General features: G+C 36.0%; 1 protein-coding gene across 1 annotated transcript in view; it reads left to right on the plus strand.

Annotated features, from left to right (window-relative positions):
- The first annotated feature begins 252 nt into the window (after window positions 1-252).
- The window catches only part of LOC123543299 (sodium/glucose cotransporter 4-like), a 51388-nt gene continuing 24245 nt past the window's right edge, over window positions 253-27395 (plus strand). The window contains exons 1-4 of the mRNA XM_045329409.2: window positions 253-504; window positions 16967-17035; window positions 22763-22867; window positions 26957-27016. Of these exons, the coding sequence (XP_045185344.2) occupies window positions 412-504; window positions 16967-17035; window positions 22763-22867; window positions 26957-27016 (327 nt within the window). The 5' untranslated portion in view covers window positions 253-411. The remainder of the gene's footprint in view (window positions 505-16966; window positions 17036-22762; window positions 22868-26956; window positions 27017-27395) is intronic.

Raw genomic sequence — 27395 nt, forward strand, 5'->3', positions numbered from 1 at the left:
TAAATCGGATTACCTTGGTATTATGAATATTTAATTTCATACACAATCTGATCTAATCTGTAAATAATAAATCTTTAACTGGTTTGAAAAAGCAAAACAAAGTATGTGTATTATTTTCACGAGGACTTAAATGTGTCATATACCAAAAACTAAAAATGAGAGCAGTAAGAAATGACATAGTCTAGTTCAAAAACTTAACACCAGTCCTTGTACTGTAAAGGTAAAGGTAATTTTATTTTTAGAACTCGGCCATATAATCTGCCTTATCAACAAAATTTCGGTTAAAATTATAACTTATATATCAGCAAGAAATTGTCACTTCAGTAAACATTGGCGATATTTAACGCATGAAATACGGTCGATGATAACAGCGGTTTTATTTTGATCTCGCTACTAGATTTAATATTGGATATGTCTAGTACGGTCGGAGGTACATCGCTGCACGCCGGCGACCTAGCGGTTATAGTGGTGTATTTCCTGTTTGTGCTATTCGTTGGATTATGGGTAAGTCAAACTATTTATTCAGAGCGTAAACGAAGAATTTTAAAATTGTAGGCTCTTACACTTGTAAAAATATAAAAAACAGTGTTGATTTACAGTATTCAGTTAAAGGCTATCTAGTGGTTCAATATAAGGTCGGAGCGAATCGATAATTCAATCAATTTGACCGGCCATACATTTGTTACAATGCAAGAGAAGTATACAGTTTACTCGGGTATTCCAGATGTGTCTAAAAAAGCAGATCACACAAAACGTTTGCAGCTGATGACAACAAACTGTAAAAAAGTTATTTAAACTTGAAGTATCTGTGCACATTACACAATTGTAGATTATAACATCAACCTATCTTTTCAAGCAAAATAGACACGGTATAAGAATGTCGTATATCGACTAGACATGCTACTTTTTTTCTTTCTTTTTTGCCGAGAAAATATAAAGCTGCTCCTTTCTACATTGTCCAGTAATGTACGCAAAAAAAGAATGCATGGGCATGAGGTATATTATCACGCTATAGATATGCAGATTTTGAAGTATGTGACTAATAGATGACATGTGTAGAAAGATGGACCCTTTGTTACCATGGTTACAAACATGTATTATAAATGTTCTTAATGAATCCCAGTTTAATCGTTTAAGAAATGAAAACTTTTTTTTCGGTTTTCATGCAAAATGAACGACAGAATAATATCGGCAAATCATGGATTTACCGATCCTATTCTGACGTTCATTTCGCATGAACACCGAAAAAAAAGTTTCGTTTCTTATGTTAATATTATATTTCCTTTTCATTTGTAAACAAGATTATAATATAAATTGCACACATTTTGTTGCATTTAACATTCAAATCAGCTTCCCGGCCATTCTGTTCACCAGACCGAACAACCGCGACGTCATCCAAGGAACGTTCTCCTTGACTATACGCGGACGTCGTCAAAACAGCAGCCCGTTATCATTAAGCAGCGCTGACGTAACTTTCGCGCATTGCCTATTGCTGTTCATACGAAATGAACGTCATAAGTTTTAATCGAAAATAATAGGGCGAATGTAAATATTATACTATCGCTTTCCTGAATATTTTAAATTGTATGAATATTACTAATTAAAAGTAATTACACCATTTTGAAAATAGCTAGACAACAGTCCAATTTAATAACAATTAGGAACATTTTCGGAAGTGCAAAAATATCATTTACAAATTTTAGTCCATTTTAATGAATTTTGGAACGCTAGTAAATACATTTTATTTTGAATATACAATAAAAATGCAATACCTGTCAGTTCTATTATAAAGTAAAGAAATTATCAAACTTCCGATGCAATATATATCTAATATCATAGTTTCTTCTAACAGTTTATGTGCTTACATGCTTAGAAGAACGAAAACTTGCATTTTCTCATAGACAATGACGTTTTTATGACGGCTTTAAAACGTTTTCAAAAGACGTCTTTATTTTGCAGGTGAAATTACATAAAAAGACGTTTTTTTCTGGTCACAGACGTCATGACCTTAAAACAACCAAATTTAGACGTCTTCAATACGTCTTTTGTTTCCTGCGTAGTGATCTCCCTTACAGCCAATTGATGAATCGATTTTTTTTTCATCGTTTAATTTTAAATTTTGGTTGTTGCTGTTGCTTTGTGGATTATATTTTCCAGAGAAATGAGGATGATATGTGATGTTTCATGAACCTAATTAGCATAAAATTTAGGCGTGTACTACTACTGCAGGGAGTGCCGAGTAACATCATGCATCTCTACCGTATATAAAGTTAACGTCAGTCATTGTTATTTGTACTTTTTACTGCCATCGTCTGTAATCAACTTAATTAGCTAATGTTAATTAATATAATATCCAGTTGTAAACGGTGTATGTATTTAAATCGATTGTAAACAAAATGACTTACTTCTGGGATATCAACATAAACAGAGTGTTTTGTATTATAACGTGTGAAAGGCAGCACATGTTAATGCATACCGAATTTAAGAGATAACCCAACGATTATAATGGTCATTCACCTCCACTGAAATCCGGTCATAAAACCAGTACCAACAGGAACGTCCTTGACAAAATCAAATATGGAAATTAGGCTTCGAATAGAGTTACCCGTCCCCTTAGCTTAATATGGAGTGCGCAGATCTACGGATCGCAGGGTCGTGAGTTTGATCCCCGGGCGAGGCGTATGTTCTCTGTTATTGTGCTATTTTTTTTAACCTGTCAAATATGCATACATTACACACTCTGTGCATTCGATATTATAATATTCGGCCCAACTTCGGTGATATACGTATGTTTTACGGAAAGATATTTTGGTAAAGTGTCTTAATATCAGTATTAGTATTGTAAGTGAAACACATTCTCATCGTACGTATCTGTGGCTCAGTGGTCACAGCATTTGGCTCGAATGCGGGGAAATCGCTGGTTCGAGCCCATTATCGAGCACATTTTTTATTTTTCATTTTCAATTATTTATATGATTTATATGACTCCGATGACAGCAGTACCCACACCGCGAATGAAACTGATTGACGAATTTAGGTAGTTGTAACTCATATTTTTATGAAATTTGTATAGTTGTGAAATGAACTGTGAAAAGAAATACATAAAAAAGTATATATATATAAATCAGAAACCAATGAAAGAGATAAAAATGAAAGAAAAAATACTTGTGAAAATACAATAAAGGAAATACTGGATAAAATTTTACATGTAGGCTTCGCGTGTATTCGGTGCTATACACCGGACACGTTAAAGAACCAGACTGTCTGTTCGAAAAGAGCTAGGCTAAGTTAGCCGGACACGTCTGTATCTGAAAAGTTCTCTCTGTCTGTTCTGGGGGCTTTATCTCACTCTGTCCCTCTGGTCAGATCGCTCTGTGTCTGTACTAGTAGAGGATGATTTCGCGCCCTCTGTGGCTGCAGTTGCTATAACGTGTTTATCATGAAAAGGGCGCTATATAAATCTGGTATAATAATAATAATATGTACAGTGTTTGTTGAAATGTGTGGAAGAAAACTCGGATACTGAACGGTATCGATCTTACGAACTCCAGGTTTCAAGCTATGGACGATGACCACTGAGCTATCGTGACTTGCGTATATAGGTATAAACGATTTAAAAATAAACCATTTTATTTGCTGGTTACTTTCCGTATACTAAACGGAATGTACCGAAAATCAACCGAAGATTAAAATATTCTATGCACCACCCATTTAATCAATATGCATTTGACAGTTCAATAAAATACGATTTGCTAAAATACACTGTGTCTGAAAACATTCGTCTTCCATGTAAAGAAGTTAATAGTTACTTGTGAAGAACAGATTTGTACTGGTTCAGAATCCAGGAACACCGGTTAGGTTAAGGCCTATGCTATTTTGAAATTATGAATTAGGTGGGTGGGGTACATGATATTATTTCTGATTAATTTCGAAGTTACTGTAAAACAAACGTTATTCCAATGTGACAATACATCAAAACCATGAAGTGCTGAACTCTTACTTTAATTCAAAAAGTAAAGTGGGAAAAGTTATCAGTATGTTCGTGTCACAATTTTCGGGGTAAGTATTCTATGTCATCGTGCATAACTGCGAAAAAGTATAACATACATAATAAAGCTAAACTATCCGTGTAAATGAGCTGAGAGCTATTTTTCTATTTCCGTTTATTACTTTTCTAAAAAACACATTACAATTTACCAGGTGTTGGCAAAATTTGTCATTTTTGTGCACATGCCTTTACACATTAAAGAAGTCCGAACTATAGGTATGGTGTGCGAGAGGGGCCTGAGCGCTTACGTAGTGCTCATTTACAGGAATTGTACTGCTCATATATATATGAATTTTATAGGTAGATAAAATTATTTATGTCATTGTTGTACATTTGGAGCAAATCAGTCCTATTCTGAAATATGTTAATTTATATACTACGGTAAAAGCCAATCAATGAATTCCTTTTATACCGTTGAACCAATCGTGAAACGGCATCTTCCTTCTTCGTCAGCATTCAAGAGTGAATAGCACGCTTCTTTCTTTAATTTTATTTTGGCTAATTTCTGGTTTTATCTTACCACCACATGCTATTCCGCCTCCTCTTTCAAGTGACAATTTTCTAATTTTGAAAGATTTCTCTTAATATGCAAATTCATCTACATTTCTTGATATGCTTTCGGCGGTTATATCCGCCCTAATATGTGAATATATAAATTTGTTAAGGTATTTTTCGGCGGTATTTTCTGCCCAGACATGTGAAAATATATATATTTTTTTAATGTATTGTTTTGCAATGGCGGTATTTTTCGCCCAGATATGTGAAAATATATATTTGTTAAGCGGTATTTTTCGCCCAGATATGTGAAAATATATATTTGTTAAGGTATTGTTCGGCAAAATAAATATTGCCCTTTTTCAGTCAACACTTAGTTCACTCTTATATTTTCCCATACATAGTCCTCAGGGTCAGTGCTTCGTTGTGAACAGATGCACATAAATAACTTTATCATAAGTCCGCAAAGTGCAACAAAAGAAATAGCAGTATTAATTTTGTAATAATATTATTTATTTACAAGGTATGTCTGACAAATGACATCGAGAATTCTAACTTTAGAAAGCTGCATCTTCAAGTACCTGAATTTTTCCACTTTGGTTAAAAAGAGTTTTTTTCACAATAGATAATGACTGACTACAGAAGGTAATAAAAATACCATTGACCTAGAGAATGCTACTACCTACTAAACTTCAGAGTTTGTTTAAAATTATATTGAACACGTTTGCTTTAATTTAAGGTGAAAAATAAACTAGAACTCTATGATAAAAATCGAATAAATCATTTCGAACATGTTAGACAGTGAGAAAGCAAACATATCGTACGTATTATTTAGCATGGATGATTTGAACTGTGAATATATACTTTTTACACTTAACATTTAATTCCACGAGTACACACACATATACATATATATTTACCTTTACCCTTTATACAATAGGAATATATTTGTTTTACCTGTAAGATTAAAGCATAACCCCTCGTGAACAAATAATGCATGTGGCGTTCACTGTTGATATATAATTGTAATATTATATTTTGACGTTACACTGAAACAAACAAACCCTTTTTGCATATTCATTTATATAAAACAAACAAACAAAAACGGGAACAATGTTTATTTTGTTTGATTGTGAGTAACACCGAAACGACACAATGAACTTTTCCCAGGTATTGTTGGTGGTGAAAGGCTCCAGGGGTCCCTCCAGACATTTTTTGAGGCTCAGACTAGTACCTAGATCGAGACACTAACCTCAGTTGGATGGCTTCCTTACGTGAAAAGGTTCACACCTCAAGTGGGTTTTTGATCCCACGTCGGTGATGGGCGAGGAATTCCAAGCCAGCGACCATGACCATCAAGTTTTTCTTTTGCAAGTATAAAACATAAATATTCAATTAAATTTCGTAAACATAACTGACAATGACATTTACCACGTCGGAAGTTACAAATGGTTTGCCGAATACACCATACTTTTAAATACAGAAGTTTACACACCATGTTGGTCGGAAAGCACGAAATTTACGTTCTTGAACGTATATGTGAATAGTTACTTTTGAAATGTAAACAAAGACATAAAAGTAATTATTTGGGACTACAATCACAAAACAAAATGTAAATTTCATCAATTTTACTTTCAAATTCAATATACACAAACTTAAAAAAAAACAATGCGACTATTTGATGTTTTACTAGAAGTCATGTTCATCAAGATAACTGTTTAAACAATGGCTTTAATGGGCGGTCATTAATTTTTAAATCGGATACCGGCAATACTTCAAAATCCCGTTTGGGCACCTTAAGCTAACAAATATATATAAAATCACTAAATGTTCACAAATTAAGCAAATGTCATTTAACATCCATAAACAAACACAAATGTATTATAAATCACCAATAGTGTACAGCAATAGTCATCATATGTCATTCGTCAAATTTTGGCAACACTCAAACGAGTTCAACAATGCACTGATGCTTTATGCATAATGTGGCCTGGGAACAGGGCATATCACCGGCATCCGTTTTAAAACGATTCGCCGGCGCTTCCTAGAAATAATGTACACGCTAAAACCAGCATAAAATTTCCTCAGCACTGGATGTCTACCTAGAGGTAGCCGTACCATAAGGGCTGTGTCTGGACCTAACGCCGTGCATAGGGACTGTTCGCTGGACCATAAACACCGATACATAAGTATTCGTCTGACCATAATACTGTGCACTGAAACACATAAAACTTGGCAGCACACATAACATTCATAATAACTGATTGTGATAACATAACTGAAATGATCATGTTACATCAAAGTCGATAGTAATTCTTTATAATGTTGCCGAGAGGGCGGCGGTATTTTTTATATTTCCCTTGACTTTTGACGGCTCTCAATTGCGCGAACCGCGAGAAGAAAGTACGTATGGATTACAGTGACGCACAGTACAGGGTGGCGGATAGTGTAGCCCTAAATTAACGGAGACTATCCTACAGAGATAGTCTTATTATTTGGGACTACAATGACAAAACAAAATGTAAATTTCATCAATTTTACTTTCAAATTCAATATACACAAACTATAAAAAAAAAACAATGCGAGCTTTTGATGTATCTATGAATGTCTTGTTCATCAAATTAATGTTTTAACGAATGGCTTATAATGGGCACGGCTCCAATTAATCTTTTAAATCGGGATACCGGGCAATACTTCAAAATCCCGTTTGGGCATCCCTTAAGCATAACAAATATATATAAAATCACTAATATAGTTCAGCAAATAGTAAGCAAATGTCATTTAACACATCCCATAAACAAACACAAATGTATTATAAAATCCACCAATAGTGTACAGCAAATAGTCAACAAATGTCATTCGTCACAAATTTTGGCAAACTCCAAACGAGTTCATACAAATCACACTGATGCTTTATGCGATAAGGCCCTGGGAAACAGGGGCATTATCACCGGCATCGGTTTAAAACGATTCGCCGGCCGCCACAGGCCTCCTACTGAAGGCTGGGGAGAAGTCCCCAAGCTTAAGTAGGAGGCCACCGCCAATTTCAGATTGGCTAAGGCGAATCTCCCTACTGAGAAAAAAAAAAATGCCGTGCCCAGCCTTAAATTGTGTGTCTAGCAGTGGTGTTCCCTGCTTATACAGTTTCTAATGCTGATCAATTTGCTCAAAATAAATCATTGCCCGTGGACGACAAATGAACCATATCTGCATTAAACTCGCTTTGGAACTTCGTATTGAGATCATATAAGAGTGTAAAACGTAATATTCCCCCGATTAAAGAACATGAATTTATGCGCTTGCAGTTAACACGCGTATTCCATTGCAGACAGAGTCCCAAACTCTGCACAGAGTTACCTTTCATAGAATCACCATCAGCCACTATATAAAATCGGCAAAATTTTGTTATTTCAGTCTTTCAGACATGATTACAAGCATAATGAGGATTCAATGGCGAAATGAAAATATTTCGGAATAGCAAATTTATTACTGTGCTTGTCTTGTGAAATATAGATCTACGATATGTAATGTCTGAAGAAAGTCACCCACCGATTTACATTATCGATTCGTTTTTTCGTCATTGGTCACATTCGTCACAGCTTTATTACATCACTATCATAGTCAGGTACTGGTAATGGATAGCAGATAATCGGAAGAGCGTCTTAGGCTAATTCTTAGTGTATTAACGCAGTACTGTTTGTATATTTACCACGATTTAAAGTTAAATGGCGAAAATTGAAAACAAAACAGATCTTTAGAGATATCAATTCATATTATATTTTCTTGTGCTGGTTCCTTCATGAACACCCGAATAAAGTTAGACGAACAAATCGATTACGCCTTCTGAACACCTGTGCTACGTTTATGCATGTAAATGTATTTAATAATTGTTTTTTTTTACAGTTTTTAAAGCAGAATATTTCAACATAACGTTTTCTGTTCACGAGATAAAAGTAATACCAAAAACAAACAAAATATTTTTTTTTTTTTTTTGTACTGATAAGCTTATGATTTATATTCTCATGATTTAATTATTATTGATGACGCCTGTTTTCAGACGTTTTAGATGTAAATATCAGACTGAAATGAAATGAAAGTGATAATTGCGTCACGAGTACCAGGTTTCTCTGCCTTTCAACCCAAAATTCGGACCTTCAGGCTGTTTGCACGCAGGAAAGAATCCATTACGTATTATGAATGAACAAACCGCCCATTTTACTGTTGGTGCTGTCATATAATGCTAGTACATTATGAGTAGATGTACTATTAAAGTGGCATTATGCGCATCTTACTGCACATACTGTGTTTTTGGAGAATGTTTTATAAAAGCAATTTTCGGTTGCTGTACATTTAAATTTGTTAAATTACGATAATGCCGCATAAGTAATTGAAGTTGATGCTTTAGAAATAAGGTTATCGGACAAATGAAATTATAGTTCTTTTCTGCAATCTTCTACGCAGTGATTTCCCTTACCTAAAGGTAGAGATTTCTATAGTTGAAGGGAAGCAACTACTGCGTGCAGTTTGACTTTTCAAAAAAAGACTGCCCCAGTCAAAATAAGAAAAGTCATATTTGGAAAGTTATTATTTCGTACTGGTAACAGGACGAGTTTGGTTTATGGGTTAAAAGCTATAATTGTCTCCTTTTCACACACATCTATTTCAGCTGATTTTTACTTGAAAAAATGCTCATATTTCCACTTTAACCAAATTATTGTCACTAAACCAAAGTTACTAACCATTAACGAGTTATTCGAATCTTAACGAATCAGAAACAAATATTTCATACACACAGACAGTATTAACTTATGAACTTTGACAGAAGAACGGACTTTGAACGTAACTTTTAAAAGCTACAGATTTCCACCTTAACGGCCACTTCATTTTAATAACTTCTTCGGTCAAACTAGTCCCGCAGCAGTTGTTACGGTTTTTTTTTTTTTTTTTTAAACGCAGAGAACTAGTTCCTAATACTGGTTTGTTATTAAAATAAATGAGCAATGGCCTTACGACCTCAGACTTTATTTTAAGTCCTCAACGAATGCCTATTACATCTATCATCTACAAAATTACATTTCTGTTGGCCGAAATATACCCCAAAGACAGTTTGCCAACAACACAGTTACACTGGCACCATTTGCAGAACAGTCATGTCTTTCATTATCGGGTTGTGACCAAAGTACAAGGCCACTGAAAGGAACACCACTTCCAGTTGAAGTAACAAGCCGCCCCGAATTAAGCACCATCAGCAATTTCCGTATGAAAAATATTATATCAGTTTAACTGTATAACCATATTCGAGGTGAGATATATTCCATATTCACACGGGAAAACAACGCGCGTAAACGACCATTACGTCACTCAGACGTGTTGTGACGTTAGAAAGACGCACACGACATTAAGTTCCATCTTACTAATATATTTCCTGTTTTATAAATGTTATGAAAGTGTAAATGTAAGTGTAAATAATTTGAATCGAGAAATATACTGTAAAGAACAAAGTGCGACTACAATTTTCATCCTGTTTTAAGCAAATAACTTAAAATTCATACACAATGTACAAGTAGACCGGCACATAAACAGTGAGTGATACGGATTATATCTCACTGACAGAATCCAGATTCCATCGGTTAGCATAAAATATTATAGATAACTATATTTGCTCTGAATATGTTCTACCCATTTTAACATTTCATGAAAATTGGACCAAAATATGCAAGTATGCCTTCCTTTCAATGAACAACCGACCATGGTAGAATATTTGTAATAACCCATCATTGCGTCAAACAACCGTCTGATAAAAGTCCTACTAGACCTCATGACACTAATTATGAAAGTGAACCTAACCAAAATTGTAATTCATGAAGGGTAACCGTGCTTTAACACAAAAATGACTGAAGTAACCCAAAGAGCTAAAAAAAAACTTTTGTTTGCAGAACCCTTTTGATCTTAATTGGTATCAATCCAAGACTCAAAAATACAAGAATTGTCCCTGTGACAGGACCAAGTGATTTTTCTCCGCTATTGGAATAACAAGTCCTTGCAAACCTGTTCATATCAACTGTTAACAGTCGAGCAGAATTTCATTATCGTAAGACTTATCTCTGATTGCAAAAATGAAATCACTCAGGTAGAATTTGCGATCTGTAATGATAAGTTAGCTACCAGATAAAGAATAAATTTAGAAACCTTTCCCAACATAGCACAATAAATACTTAGGCCCATTGCCAGACACTAAACAAAATAATATTTTACCCACTTGAGAGCCTAGCAAGTAAAGATTCCCGAAAAAGGCGGGAAGCAGCTTTAAATGCATATTTGATGTCTCGTTTTGGAAAAAAGAACTGAATTGCCAAGCCTAGAGACCCTGTCGGCTACTTTTCCCTTGTGTTTTGCTTCGTAAGTGTTCCTGGAACACTAATAATATACATGTAGTTCAATTTAAAGCCAAAACTGAAACCATCCAGTAAAATGTTTTATCCGTCTTATTAGGGTAAATAACCAACTGCTTAATTCTGTTTTTATTGATTAGACCGTTTAAATCTTTGGGACTAGATATATTTCCTTTACAAGACAAACATACATGTGTATACGGACAGCTAAGTTTGAAGTATACAGTAACACTGTCTGAAACTGAAGTAAAAACATTACTTTTAAGTTTTAATTGTTTTAAACACAAGCATTGTGCGCAGCTGTTGTGGTATGTTCATGTACATGAGCCACTTGCAAAGTTCGTTACGTAGTCAGTCTTAACAAAAAATAAATGAAATTCTATAACGACGTTAATCGACATATTCTTACCAACCAAACCTGCTTCAAGATTCTTATACGCTTTGCACCGGACCATATTAGCTCTGTGTTTATATACATCTATATGTAATAACTAATAACCTCCTTTATATTTCATTGATGACATGCTAAACTAGATCTATAAAGGCATTGTTCCATGTTTCTGTAGACCTTATTTTTGTGACTTTAATTTTGGTCTAAACATGAGCTTGCCAGACAACCTGACTCTCGAACTGGCACCAGATCTAATAAATTAGCTAAGTCTATTTAGATCCAATTCCTACCACAATCTTAATAGATTTACAGCCTCTGAGATTTCAAACCTAAATAAGTATGTAATAAGAACTCCAGGGGCGGCAAATTCAATTGTCCATATTGCCCAGGTTGTCCCAAAGCTTGTACGGAAAAGTGAATTTTGACCAGAATTAACTAGATTCTATATAACTATTGTACTGCAGTACGGACAAGTACAAAATAGCAATTGACAAAAACGGACAAGCAAGACAAAATCAGATTTCGCCGCCCCTGCAGAACATAAAAAAATCGAGATCACCTTTATCAGAACCAATATTTTGACCAACATCACTCTTCCCATTGCCTTTGCCACACTTGGACCCCATCGGCTTTTCCATCATGTGCTGATTTGCCCTACGTAAGTACGTTTCTTCCAGTGTTGTCCGTGCCATCATTTCCACCATTCTCAAAGGCCGCTGCTCTGCAGGGATACACAAGTCAAGCTCTTTCGCCCTTTTTTCTAAACGTGCCCGTCATAATATGTCAAGCCGCTCTCTCCAGGATAACATCAGCTTTTCGCCTTTTAAACGTTGCCTCCGTTGCATAATGTCTAACTGGGTCACGTACATAGACCTATCATCAATTGTGATTAGATCTATAAATAAACATGTATCTGTCCAAGTAGAACAAAAAAAAAACTTTCTCAATCTTTTGATTTATTCTTGTACTTGGGCTCCAATTGTGAGACCGCGAGAAAGAAAGTGACGTATAGGATTACAAGTGACGTCACAGGTACAGGGTGGCGGATAAGTTGTAGCCCAAATAACGGAGACTATCCTACAGAGATAGTCCTTACTGTTTTCATGTTCGTGGTAAGGATCGACTTGTGATTGTCAATGTTCCCGATACGGAATATATATGAATGTATAAACACGAGCCGTTTCATCTTACAGGACTTACAAGAACATAGTAAGCGGTTGTTTATTTATTGTATTTATGTTCTAGTAACCTTTGACACTGATTTCGAGGACAGACCGGGTTTGTGACATATACATGTCTGTTGTTGGGCTGGAAAAAAATAGATCCAAAATTTATACTAAAAGCTATATTGCATAAATGTTTCGTTATTTCTGTGCATACAATTCGATTGTTTGAAGGTTAGAATATCAGAAAATTACAGGAAATAAAACATGTCTTTGAAAAAGTACCGATCTTTCATCATTTGTTTGGTTGGCGCATGATTACAAATTTAATGTTAGTAGGCCGTGATGTCCATGAAGCCGTGTAAAGTGATAATTTTGATGACACGTTGGTTTTATTTTGTAATTGTGAGTGATCGTTAAGTGATAAGAAAGATCGGACAGTGGGATGTTATAAAAAGGTGATGTTTTATTTAGATTAGAAAGTCAGTCGTACTCTACAATAAGGAAATCTAAGGTAAAATACTCCTTTTATTTCGTTCACTGAAGAAAACATGGCGGACACAGTTTTGTAAAAGAGCGGTGCACGTGTGATTCGTGTAACATAGTTTAACGGCGTTTTCTTAGAAAGCTAACGCTCAGCTCATTTACACTGACATATCCTTGATTGAAGAATATATATATTGTATATATATGAGAGACTTACGGTACCAAATACTTACCCCGAAAATTTCTATGCATTTTCTTCTAGTGCACTGTTGGGACATGTTTTTGAGTGTCATTGATACTTTATAATTTATTCGGAGATACATTTACTTATAATTATTAGTTTCTTTTTGATCCCCGTGCATTTCTCGCGTTGTTACGACAATCTCAGTTTTACATACGAATTTTGCATTGTCGAAATAGCATAGTCCTTAACTACCCGCCGTTACATAACTGAAATACTGTTGACCCAAAACAAACAAACGAAAAGAGTTACTTGATAATAGGATCTCTTCCTGTCCTTTTAAGAGAGATAATTTCGTACTTTCGAAACAGTTGTAAAATAATCTTTCACTCTGTCTGACAGGACATCATTCTGATAAGTGTACTTGTCTTTATTTTAAAATTACACAGTCAAACATCCGGTCGCACTTAAGGTCCATATTTGATGCGAACAATGCAAAATAAAGTATGACTGACTTCTGTTAACAACTTTTTTTTTTATTGTTTACTAGTCTGAATTACCTGCTCCTTAACCCTTATCTTGATAAATATCTAAAATGGACTGGTCCATCATTCAATTTTGGCGGTGCCACTAAAGGGTGTTCACTGAAAATCCATTGACTGAATAGCGAACAGTGCAGACCATGATCAGCCTGCACGGACGTGTAGGCTGATCTTGGTCTGAACTGGTCGCAAAGGCTGAATCACTTGCAGCCAGCAGGCCAAAGGTTAATCACTTACTGTAGTACAAAGGTAGTTAAAGTACTAATGACACTAGATATTAAAGACAAGTTGAATAAAAGGTAGCTATAGTATTGACGACACTAGATGTTAAAGAAGCAAATATTAAGGCCGTAGATAAACATTTCAAGCTTTAAAAAGTCACAGACCAACTTTCAAAATATGTCAGCATCGCATATCAAATGTTACCAGTACATTCATATCATAGATCAACGTTAAAACATAGTTTGTATTCCGAAAATCAGTGTACATTCAGGTAAACATCATCATCAGTCAAAAAGGTTCATATGTCAAATCAGCATTCGACAAAGTTATGTTTACTGATCAATACTAAAAATCGATAAAATCAATGTTTTATCATGTTGATCCGAGCCAACATTAAATTGTTCAGGTCGAAGATTAACATTAAAATATGATATGATATGATATTCTTTATTTGTAATAAGCCATTTATGGCCCATGAACAAAGCATCAATATACAACGTACAGAGAACATTGGTAATACAGCGAGTCACATTATGCAATATATAAAATACAACACATTTTGCAATATGTAAAAATATAATTGATTGACATTCAATGACAATGATGTTGAACTACGACCAAAGCAACTACGATTGTAGAATGTTGATCTACGTCAAGACATCGCCACTGAATGTAAATTTTCGTCAGGGACATCGCCGCTGAATGTTGATCTACGTCAATACATCGCCACTGAAAGTTAAATTTCGTCAGGGACATCGCTACTGAATGTCGATCTACGTCAGGACATCACCACTGAATGTCGATCTACGTTAGGGACATCGCCACTGAATGTCATTCTACGTCAGGGTCATCGCCACTGAATGTCGATCTATGTTAGGGGCATCGCCACTGAATGTCGATATACGTCAGGGGCATCGCCACTGAATGTCGATCTACGTCAGGGACATCGCCACTGAATGTCGATCTACGTCAGAGGCATCGCCACTGAATGTCGATCTACGTCAGGGACATCGCCACTGAATGTCGATCACGTCAGGGACATCGCCACTGAATGTCGATCTACGTCAGGGACATCGCCACTGAATGTCGATCACGTCAGGGACATCGCCACTGAATGTCGATCTACGTCAGAGACATCGCCACTGAATGTCGATCTACGTAAGAGACATCGCCACTGAATATCGAACTCGTCAGAGACATCGCCACTGAATGTCGATCACGTCAGGGACATCGCCACTGAATGTCGATCTACGTCAGGGACATCGCCACTGAATGTCGATCTACGTCAGAGACATCGCCACTGAATGTCGATCTACGTCATGCAGACACACTCGCCCTGAATGTCGAACTCGTCAGAGACATCGCCGCTGAATGTCGATCTACGTCAGGGACATCGCCGCTGAATGTCGATCTACGTCAGAGACATCGCCACTGAATGTCGATCTACGTCAGAGACATCGCCACTGAATGTCGATCTACGTCAGGGACATCGCCACTGAATGTCGATCTACGTCAGAGACATCGCCACTGAATGTCGATCTACGTCAGAGACATCGCCACTGAATATCGAACTCGTCAGAGACATCGCCGCTGAATGTCGATCTACGTCAGGGACATCGCCATTGCGTCAGTAAATGTCGGAGATATTGCCACTGAAACATGATCTTCGATCGGGGCATTGCCACTGAATGTTCATCTACGTCAGGTACATTGCCAGTAAATGTCGATCTATGTCAGGAACATCGCCACTGAATGTTGATCAGCCACTTGATGTCAGTTGATCAAATTTATATTGATAATTATTAAATTTGGACCTGCATACCCAAATAACGAATTTGATATCAAAGAAAAGTTGTGAAGCCGTTTAAACGGCGGGGGTTATAATAAAAAAAATCACACCATATCATTTTCTTAAATGGGTCACTAAAGAGAATCGTAACTGAATACATTACAGCCATCATTTTCACAATTTCGCATGCTCAGTGCGTCCTACCCCTTCAAAATAGAAGTACTTATCTGACTATTCAGATTACAGGTCATTAAACAGTAAACACACATTAGAAATAGTTGTAGTTGAAATAGAAGACGCATATGTCATATTAAAGTCGAAATATCATAGTATGAGAAGATCCATCTGTTAACTATGAAAAATGGGGTATTCGCTTATGTACATATCAAAAGTACATTAAGCAGCTGGAATTCTTTATTCTGTTTAGAATATTAAACAGGGAGTAGACCCAGAGACACATTTCACGATGATAGTGCCGTTATATTATGATACTTTATATTATCATACTTCGTTTTTAATGCGAATAAAAATATAAGTGGTGACTTCCAGGATAAATGTTCCAAAAGACGCATTTGTTTTTTTCTTGTCAAATCGGGAATGGTTACTAAGGCTGTCTGTTTATATCGATTTGTACAAGTTAAACATTTTATAATATTAAGCAAACGTGCACATTAAAGGTTCTTTATATGGTTCGGTACCTGATAAAATATATTTTTAATGCAACTGCAGAAACATGTTCATGGCGTCTTTGTATCCTTCTTGTTAGGAAAGAAACGATACCAGTAACCAGCTTGATGGGAACATATATAAATACGCGAAGATTTGCTGTTGTAACATGCTCTCTTAATCTGTCATATTAAAGTCTTGATACTGTTTAGCAGGTTTTAATCTTCACTTTGATTCGTTGCATTTATTCATATAATTAATAATCTGTTAAAGTGAGACAATCATTTCATAAATTTCTCTGAGATAAAAAATGTTTCTACTTCCTTTTAGCTTTGTAGCTTAGAATATGGAAATATGGTAGCTGGTGGAATAAATTTCTGTAAAATGCACATCACTCGTGTAACATGCATGTCCCTACTTTTGAAAAGACGGTACACGATTGTTTTGTCTGACTGAAAACATGTTGAAGTGACTTTTTGCGGGTGAGGCATACCAAGAGGCTTATTTCTTCTATCCTTGTTAAAATGACCTTAATATTTAGATTTATTAATTGCTCAATATTTTAACTAATATGTACTGTTATCATTACAGAGTTCCCGAAAGAACAGAGGCAGTGCAGGTGGTTATTTCCTAGCAGGCCGGAATATGAACTGGATACCGGTGAGTATAAAACATGTTGTAATCTGTCAGCTGTTATAAATGTACACCTATGTTTATTGTGAATGCAAAAATTGGGGATAGTGATGGTGTGAAAATAAAAGAACTATGCTTTGTAAAGAGTTGTTGTAAGTAAATTATACTTGAAGAAGCAAGAAGATACCGAGGTTAGCTGATCTGAAGAGGGTAAGGTACTGTATAAACGAAAGAAGATCTGGTGATAAATCTTATGAAGGCGATCATTATACATACAATCAGCACCAAAAGATGATAAGTAAGGGTAGATTTCTCGGAAGCACAGAACACCAAAAACACAGCCCCAGAGCCACGCATTTGCAAAGTAGGCCCACAACAAAACGAAGCTGTATTGGAAAAATATTACATACGGTTTGCTTCAGACATCTAACAAGTACATATAATTTATGCCAAATATAGAGGGGAAGGAAATGGTAAGGGGTAAAATTGAGTTGGGGGAAGAATTTGAAGGGGATAATAGAACAAGGATGAATATACAAAGGGAATGCTACGTTCCTTAATAACAGTCACACTACAACGTAAACCACAATAGCACAGACATTCATGTACCAAAGATAAACACACAACCACACCCAACTAAACAAAGAAAAACGAACAAGTAAGATACAAGAAAACGGTAGAGCACCGTACCGGTTTAGACTCACAAGCATACAAACGCACTCAAACAAGTAGGACAAAACAATCGTGTACCGTCTTAAAACAAATTAGGCCTAAAAAAAAATATGTTTGTTTCCTGTAACCCGACCGACCGTAAGTTTTTACCGCCGACCGCAATTTTTTTATGGGCTGAAATTCGAGATTCTGATCATGTCTTTATTGATTATAGGGATAATTTAGTTGTACCCGACCTCGTCGCGCATAGTCACGAACGTTCCTGGTTCTGTCGACATGAAACAACATGGCGAAAAGCCTGTTTGTCGAGGTTCCGGGTTTTGACCCGCGAAAATCGAGAAGTTTTCTTTGATGCATATCGAGTTCAAAAGTTCTGCCCCTTGTCAATCAAAATCTCGGTGAATTTCAATACTGTTCGCCGCCACAAGCGGAAGTATGGCAGTAGGCGGAGCGTCATATACTAATTAGCTACTGACAGATGTCAATCACGCCACGCGCCGACTGACACGTGGTTATCTCGCGGTTTGTATTTAGTACTTCATTATGAAAGGTGTTTATTGATCAAGGTGTAAACGTTAATTGATAAACAATTCGTAGAAGAGCAGTCTATTATCATGTTTGTACCACTTGTTCAGGGGTCACGCTGTCGGTTGCACTTGAGCCATTTGCGACAAAAGATTAATTGTGGCCCCGAAAATCTCTAATTGGCAAAAACGGCCCAAAGCTATGTCTGTCTGCAAAACTATGAACTTTGCCTGTTACACAATGTTTACTGAACAAAAGGAATCAGTGTAGAAAAAAAAACTTGTATGAACAACATCTGTTATTGAAAGGCGGGAGCAAATTTTCAACAATTTTATTTGATTAGTAATTTAAAATTCAGGCCTCGACCTTAGCGGTGGACCGTTGGACCGACGCAACCAAAAATATCGGCAGGTCCACTATCAAAAGTTGGGTAGACCGATGGTCAACCAATTTTCAGTCACGGTCTGCAAATAAAATAAAACCCTTAAAGTGAAAAATTAGGGGTGGTGGGGGGTGGGGGATCGTATCCATATCGGCGAATTCACAAAACGAAAGTTGATTTTGCCTTAGTACGGCATTCTACAGTTATAAGCATTGGCGAGTTAAAGTCAGGATAGCACGAATGGACTACTCCACCGATCGGGTGAGTGGTTTTTACGTGGTAACTTTACCAAATTGAGTAATTACATCAGGCAAAATTACCTGGATTGACTGGAATTTACCCGCGAGTCGTAAAAATATCAAAACGTCATGCTGGTAATTTTCCATTCCACAAGCACGTGCGCCCTATCGTAATACTTAATTTACATCGCAGTTACTTTTGACACAAAAAAACGCGCGTAGTGCATTCTTTTTTTAATATAATCGCTTCAGGTATTCAACACCGCTTGAGAACTAATACAGTTTGAATTCTATAACAATTTTAGTAAGATATCGACAGGAATGTAGGCAAAATTCTTTTAAAACGATCAAATTTTCATATAATGTTTTGTAAAATTTCAAACATCTTGATTATTTATTTCCTTTTTAAAGTATATAAACGGTACATACTATGGTAATAAAATTCAGACTTTTGACCAGAAAGTACAAAAAAAAACACAATTAAAAAATCTTAAATAATGAAAAAGCGGCAGCAATTTAAATACATGGAGTAAAACGATTTTTTGGCAAACAGATTTCTGTTAGCACAGCAGAATAGGTTACGTGACCTCATGAACGTAAATAGAAATGTGGTTTTAAAATGAGGCAGTATGATGTCGTTGCGATTTTTAATAAGTTTTAAATGAGTCTTCGTACATATATTTTTTGACACAACACTTTGTTAGATATTCTTCTCAAACAATAATGTAAATTTCTTGAGGGCAAATAGGTCAGCATCGTTCACGGTCTGACACATTTACATGTCAGTTTATTCGGGATATTGCACATTCGCTTTTAAAACATTAAAGAAAAAACTTTTTTACTGATTTCTTCTCAACAATTAAAGGAATCGAAAAAGTACGATCAGACAGTGATGTGTCACATGGCGCGAAAACATGACGTAATGCAATGACAATCTCGTGGAAACTATACCGCTTTGATCTCCACTGCAGATGCCACAATAACCGACACACTTCGTTTAGCTCTTTGAGGGGGTGTTAATTGATGATGAAAATGAGGCCAATTACATAGTTTATCATCAGAATGATTACCGATAATTGTTGATGTTTTTTTTTCTTCACTTTCAACACTGGTGCTGATTGTGTCCATATTTTGGGACACTTTTCAAAATAATTATTTTTCGGGATAACAGATTGCTACAGTCTTCCATTTTTAATTTTTTAGAAATAAGTCCTGTTTCTTTGAGTCATATGAAGTTATGACGTCTACAGCATCACAATTTATGAGATAGAATTGGAGGTCCACTAAAGTCTGAGCAGGTCTACTAGATTTTAGCAGTTGGTGAACCTGCTGGCAACTGCTGAAAAAAGTTAAGGTTGAGGCCTGATTAGGCAGTTAATTGGCGATAATAAGGTTACTAAACACTGAAATGTTCTGACACCTACTAAAAAAAAAAATTAAAAAAAGAAAAAAAAAATTCCCTACCTACCGACCCCCATTTTTTTCAGCATGTTACAGGAAACAAACATATTTTTTTTTATGCCTTATTAGACATTTGCGAATTAAAGGGAATTCCTATAGTTTTTTATGCGCATCTTTCTGCGCAGCCGACACTTTCTATGGAAATCTGAACTGAGGTCAACATTTGTTGAAACATGTTACAGACAATCTTAAATATGAGGAATTTTGAATGAAATAACCATTTTGATAAGTTATATCAGTAATCAAATGTTGATACTGGTTTATGTTGTATTGACAAGTATCATGCCTGACAGGTGTCTTGCTGTTTTTGTGGTTGTGTTTTCACATCGCATTTTAGTACAAAGACAGTGTTGTTCATATAATGTAAGATAATTGACTTAGTACTGATAAGACAATATCACCTTTCAGATTATTTAGTATTCAATTATAGAAAGAATTAAGAATTTTTAAAACTTTTTAAAAACTTTTAGCAGACATACATGTAATCAATTTGGCCAGGTTCGCGCCATTTCCGTCCGAACAGGTGTTGTATTCTAGCGGTCTTAACATAAAATTTAGCCTGGTGACCCATACATTTTTAGCCATTTTTATGCTCACAATACAATTATCTATACACAAGAAGAAAAAGCAAAAAATCTATGAAAGAGTTTTTTTCAAAATTAAAAAAAAATATTCTTCACTATGGGTATTTTTCATTGAAAAAAGTTCACAAAAGTAAATATGAAACAATATTTTTTTTCATTTGTACCCATTATTGTAAGGATAGAGTATTACAAATACGACTATGATATCAAATAAGTATATAATAAAATCTGTAAAAAGAAAAAACCGTATTGTGCTGCCTGGATGTATATTTTGGTTGGTATTTATAAAAAAGCAGTAAATTTTGAAAATAATGAAAAATCGCTGGCAGTTTCAGCAACAGTGGGTGTGTTCAAAACAATTTTTCACAAAAACAAGCCTGGTGACCTATTGTTTTTATTTGTTCATTGTTTTCAGGACAAATTTTCCTATCATATATGTGAATTTAAAAAAATTCTATGAAAGGAAAAAAACTATAGGAATTCTCTTTAAGACGAAGACTTAAAGGGCTGATCTCAACATTACATGCGATATTAATTTTGGCAAGCTGAGACGAGCATTTATAGGCGATATGACTAGACGTAGAGCTGGTACCATTATAGATGGTATGACAAAACGAGAAACTATTTGCTGAGACGGGACGGGTAGGACACCACCTTACGTTTATAGGAAAAATATGAGAACTTACTGGTTCCATTATATACGGTAAAATGAGATTAGGATCTGATACTATTAATCTTTGACAAGACGAGGAGAAGACCTGTACACGATACGCCAAAAACAGAACCTGGTATCCCGGTGCAATCGTAGGCGATATGATAACGCGAGTAACATTAATATAACGGAGACTGTAACGAGAAGCTTGTGAGATATGTTGACAATTAAACAAAATTAGAAGAGAAGGCTACATTGGTAGGAATTTCGTCAAGAGAAAAAAATGGCGGAAAAACTCTTCAGTGCTGTTTGTATCACTTTATTTCAAAACAAATACGTATAGAAATAATTCTTGGCCTAGATTTTAAAGTTGTATAGGTAGCAGGGTACACTTAGGGTCGAAAATTTTGGGCACGACCGGGCTTACATGTAGCGAGTCGCAATATTGCTATTCCCTAATAAGCAGATTCAGGGTGGCCACTTTATAAAGTGTGTGCATGTTTTGTGCTTTTAATTAATGGCAAGATCAGGACTCTCATACAAGAATACAGAAAGTTATCAAAACGATGATGTTTTAATTTCGACTTGTCTTAACCAGCTTACTTATTCAATATTAACGCATTAAGGACAACCATATGATGCCAATTCAAACAGTAAACAAAGCTTTTTCACAACTGAATACAAGGACAGCAATTTGAAAGGAACCCATCAATACCATTTGTCTTATAATTTAAAAACAGCAATTACCTTGAAACATAATATTTATGTTTGTTTATATCTTTGTATCTTCACGATATGAATGAGGATTCAAGCAGTGTTGTTTTCCCGTTTCTTTTGTTTTTCGTAATATGCAGTTTATTTTCGTTTTCGGGGTATCTATTTCAGCTTCATTTGGAAACAATTTTCTTGAAGTTTTTGAAGTTTATTTTCTGTAAGACTTATATCAACTTGCGCTCTTCTTTCCTTTTTGCAGTAATCAATACATTATGTAAATATCGCATTTAGATCACTCATAGCCGCCGTTTTTTCAGAAATGCGTCAGAAATTAAACCGTAAACGAACCATCCATACACTTATTCTGAGGTGACAGTTCTATTGCCGTAACCACATGACGACGTCAAGATCACATTTCGTTGTATATTTGACTAGTTTTATGATGTGATACTGTAGTCATAGTAAAATTTCAGTCATTCTGCAAATTTGAAAAGATGTTTTTATGAATTATTTTCACTTCTTCAGGTCGGGGCCTCACTGTTTGCAAGCAACATTGGAAGTTTACATTTCGTTGGAATGGTGGGATCTGGAGCAGCCTCTGGAATAGCCATCTACCTGTATGAACTGAATGTAAGTTAAACATAAGCCATTTACCTGTATGAGATAATTGTTTGTTTGTCATTGTGATCTTCTTATATGAGCTGAATGTAAGTTTACCATGGCGCTGTTCTTATATGAGCTGAATGTAAGTTTACCATGGCGCTGTTCTTATATGAGCTGAATGTAAGTTTACCATGGCGGTCTTATATGAGCTGACTGTAAGTTTACCATGGCGATCTTCTTATATGAGCTGAATGTAAGTTTGCCATGGCGGCCTTCTTATATGAGCTGAATGTAAGTTTGCCATGGCGGCCTTCTTATATGAGCTGAATGTAAGTTTGCCATGGCGGTCTTCTTATATGAGCTGAATGTAAGTTTGCCATGGCGGTCTTCTTATATGAGCTGAATGTAAGTTTGCCATGGCGGTCTTCTTATATGAGCTGAATGTAAGTTTACGATTGCGATCTTCTTACATGAGCTGAATGTAAGTTTTCCTTGGCGGTCTTTTTATATGAGCTGAATGTAAGTTTGCCATGACAGTCTTCTTATATGAACTGAATGTAAGTTTGCCATGGCGGTCTTCTTATATGAGCTGAATTTAAGTTTTCCATGGCGGTCTTGTTATATGAGCTGAATGTAAGTTTGCCATGGCGGTCTTCTTATATGAGCTGAATGTAAGTTTACCATTGCGATCTTCTTATATGAGCTGAATGTGAGTTTGCCATGACGGTCTTCTTATATGAGCTGAATGTAAGTTTGCCATGGCGGTCTTCTTATATGAGCTGAATGTGAGTTTGCCATGGCGGTCTTCTTATATGAACTGAATGTGTGTTTGCCATGGCGGTCTTCTTATATGAGCTGAATGTAGGTTTGCCATGGCGATCTTCTTATATGAGCTGAATGTAGGTTTGCCATGGCGGTCTTCTTATATGAGCTGAATGTAGGTTTGCCATGGTGGTCTTCTTATATGAGCTGAATGTAAGTTTGCCATGGCGGTCTTCTTATATGAGCTGAATGTAAGTTTACCATGGCGGTCTTCTTATATGAGCTGAATGTAAGTTTACCATTGCGATCTTCTTATATGAGCTGAATGTAAGTTTGCCATGGCGGTCTTCTTATATGAGCTACATGTAAGTTTACCATGGTGGTCTTCTTATATGAGCTGAATGTAAGTTTACCATGGCGGTCTTCGATCTTCTTATATGAGCTGAATGTAAGTTTACCATGGCGGTCTTCTGAATGTAAGTTTACCATGGCGGTCTTCTTATATGAGCTGAATGTAAGTTTACCATGGCGGTCTTCTTATATGAGCTGAATGTAAGTTTACCATGGCGGTCTTCTTATATGAGCTGAATGTAAGTTTACCATAGCAATCTGTCTGTATGAACTGAATTTACGTTTACTATAACATTCTACTTAAACGAGCTGAATGTAAGCTTACCATAGCTTTTTACTTAAACGAGCTGAATGTCAGCTTACCATAGCTTTCTACTTATATGAGATGAATGTAAGTCAAAAGTCCGGTTTTAAGAGGATTCCGGTTTTGTGAGATTCATTCTTATTTATTACCGTATTATGTGTGTTTAATGTCATTTAGGTTTCAGCTCGACTATTCAAAGTATAGTAGGGCTATTGGACTCGCCCTGCGTCGGCATCCGCGTCCCGATTTGGTTAAGTTTTTGTATGTAAGCTGGCATCTCAGTAACCACTTGTGGGAATGGATTGAAATTTAAAATACGTATTCACTGTGATAAACTGACTTACATTGCACATGTTTCATAACTCTGTTTTGCTTTTTTACAATACAAATGCCCCTTTTTCGACATAGACATTTTTGGTTAAGGTTTTGTATGTAAGCTGGTATCTCAGTACTCACTAATGAGAACTGATTGAAACTGCACACACTTGTTCACTGTCATGGTCTGACATCCACTAAGCAGGTCCCATAACTATATTTTTTCAAAATTATGCCCCTTTTTCCACTTAGCAGTTTTTTGAACCTGGTATCTCAGTATCCGCTAGTGGGAATGGATTGAAACTTTTCACACACTTTTTCACTGGTATGATCTGACATGCACTGTGCAGGTCCCATAACTCTACTTTGCATTAAACCGCCTCGGTAGCCTAGTGGTAGAGCGTCCGCATCGAGTGCGGGAGGTCGTGGGTTCGATCCCCGGTCGCATCATACCAAAGACGTAAAAAATAGTACTAGTAGCTTCCTCGCTTGGTGCTCAGCATTAAGAGGATAGTGCTAGGACTGGTCAGCCCGGTGTCAGTATAATGTGACTAGGTGGGGTATCATGCCACGTGTCTGTGGCGTGATATTCCAGTGAGGCAGCACTATAAAGTTGGACATTGTTCTCACTGCTACAAGTAGACACCGTCGTTTATATGACTGAAAAAATGTTGAAAAAGACGTTAAACACACACACACACACACACACACATGCATGCACACACACACACACGCACACACGCACACACACACAAACTACTTTGCATTATTTCAGTTATGCCCCTTTTGCGACTTAACAGTTTTTGGTAAGTTTTTGCATGTAAGCTGGTATCTCAGTGTCCACTAATGGGAAAGGATCGAAACTCAATGTCATGATATGAAATGCAGTGCAAAGGTTCAATAACTCTACTTTGCGTTTTTACAAAATAATGTCCCCTTTTCAAGTTAACAGTTTTTGGTTAAATTCTTATATATGTAAGCTGGTATCTCAGTACCCACTAATGGGAATGGATTGAAACTTCACACACTTGTCCACTGTCATGAGCTGATAAGCACTGTGCAGGTTCCATAACCCTGTTTTGCATTTTAAAAAATTATGCCTTTTTTCGACATTTGTATTCATTCAATTGACAAGACTGTTGAAAAACCGAGCGTTGCTGTCCTCCAGCAGCTCTTGTTCTTTTATCAACTCTGTTATATATTGAAGCTGAATCATTTTAACATCACTTGAAATGATACTTAAAGATGAAAAGAATGTTTATCTAATCGTGCAGATATGAATGGATCATTGAACATGCTTCATGTAAATATTGATATTTATCCAGATAATAAGATTACATGTATTTATCTTTTTCATACTCCTCAAAAATCACCTGTACAACTGTTACAATAGAGCAATTAACTTCTTTATTTTACATTGAGATATTTTGCTGTAATGTACAAAATACAAACACAGAGGTAAATGTTCTTCACACCTACTTAGGTAACATTTGTGATTGCCTGTTGATAACCAAAAAAATGTTAGTGTTTTTAAACCACAGACATTTACCTTAGTAGTCATCACCCTGTATGAGCTAAATGCAAGTTTATCCTAATTATATACCTGTATGAGCTGAATGTAAGTTTATCATAATTATGTACCTGTATGAGCTGAATGTAAGTTTATCATAATTATATACCTGTATGAGCTGAATGTAAGTTTATCATAATTATATACCTGTATGAGCTGAATGTAAGTTTATCATGATTATGTACCTGTATGAGTTGAATATAAGTTTATCATAATTATGTACCTGTGTGGGTTGAATGTATGTATACTATACCCATCATTTAAAAAAAAAAAGAATTGTTTTTAATTAAAATGATGCCTTTATTCATACATTACATAATGACTTCGCAAGGTTGTATTTTCCATTACTGCTCATGGACAGACTCAATCAAACAGAGTCTGCAATTTTCACTGTTTGCCTTGTTCTCGGTGCTTTCGAGGGATCTACTTTTCAGATTTTATTTACTTCACAACAGCGGGTGTTAAGTGCTATGTGGCGGCCGTAAAATGTCGCCCCGACTTCATCTGTGTAGTTATATTTTTTGGTCCTTCGGGATCATTGATTTCAACTCATTTAGATTTGAATATTGGTTACTGTTTAAGCCGGTGCTAGGGGGCGTGGGCAGTGTTGCATTTTCCATTACTGCTCATGAGCAGACTCAGTCAAACCGAGTCTGCAATTTTCACTGTTTGCCTTGTTCTCGGTGCTTCCGAGGAATCTACTTTTCAGATTTTATTTATTCAGTGCTGTTCTCGCTTGTGCATTTCTGTGTAAGTTGATGAGCATATACATACAATTACATGTTGTGTTATGATCATTTCACTTTATTTTCAGGCAATGTATGTGTTAATGATACTGGCCTACATATTCTTGCCTGTTTATATCGCGTCTGGGGTGAGTTGTTATGATACAAATATACGTGTATATTGAATATAGTTACGTTGAAGTTGTTTCTTTATATGGATAAACGTAACACCGACACAATTGTAGGTCATATGGCGACTTTCCTTCTTTTCGAGGTGAATGGAGACTCGAGGTGCCCCTCTGAGCGTCATTTTAGAACGGACGGGCATCTGGGTAGAACATTTAACATTTCGTAAACCAGCCCTAAGCAAGGCTCGAACCCACATCTGTTAGGGGCAAGTTATTTGAAGTCAACCACATTAACCACGCGGCCACGGAAGCCCCTGTTCTTTGAAGAAAAAAATTAATTCGTAAGTCAATTAAGGAAACGTACATATGTTCGAGTAAATTCAGCATGTATATCAGATTT

Source organism: Mercenaria mercenaria, chromosome 15 (genome assembly GCF_021730395.1).
Source record: "Mercenaria mercenaria strain notata chromosome 15, MADL_Memer_1, whole genome shotgun sequence".
NCBI classification, from domain to species: Eukaryota; Metazoa; Mollusca; class Bivalvia; order Venerida; family Veneridae; genus Mercenaria; species Mercenaria mercenaria.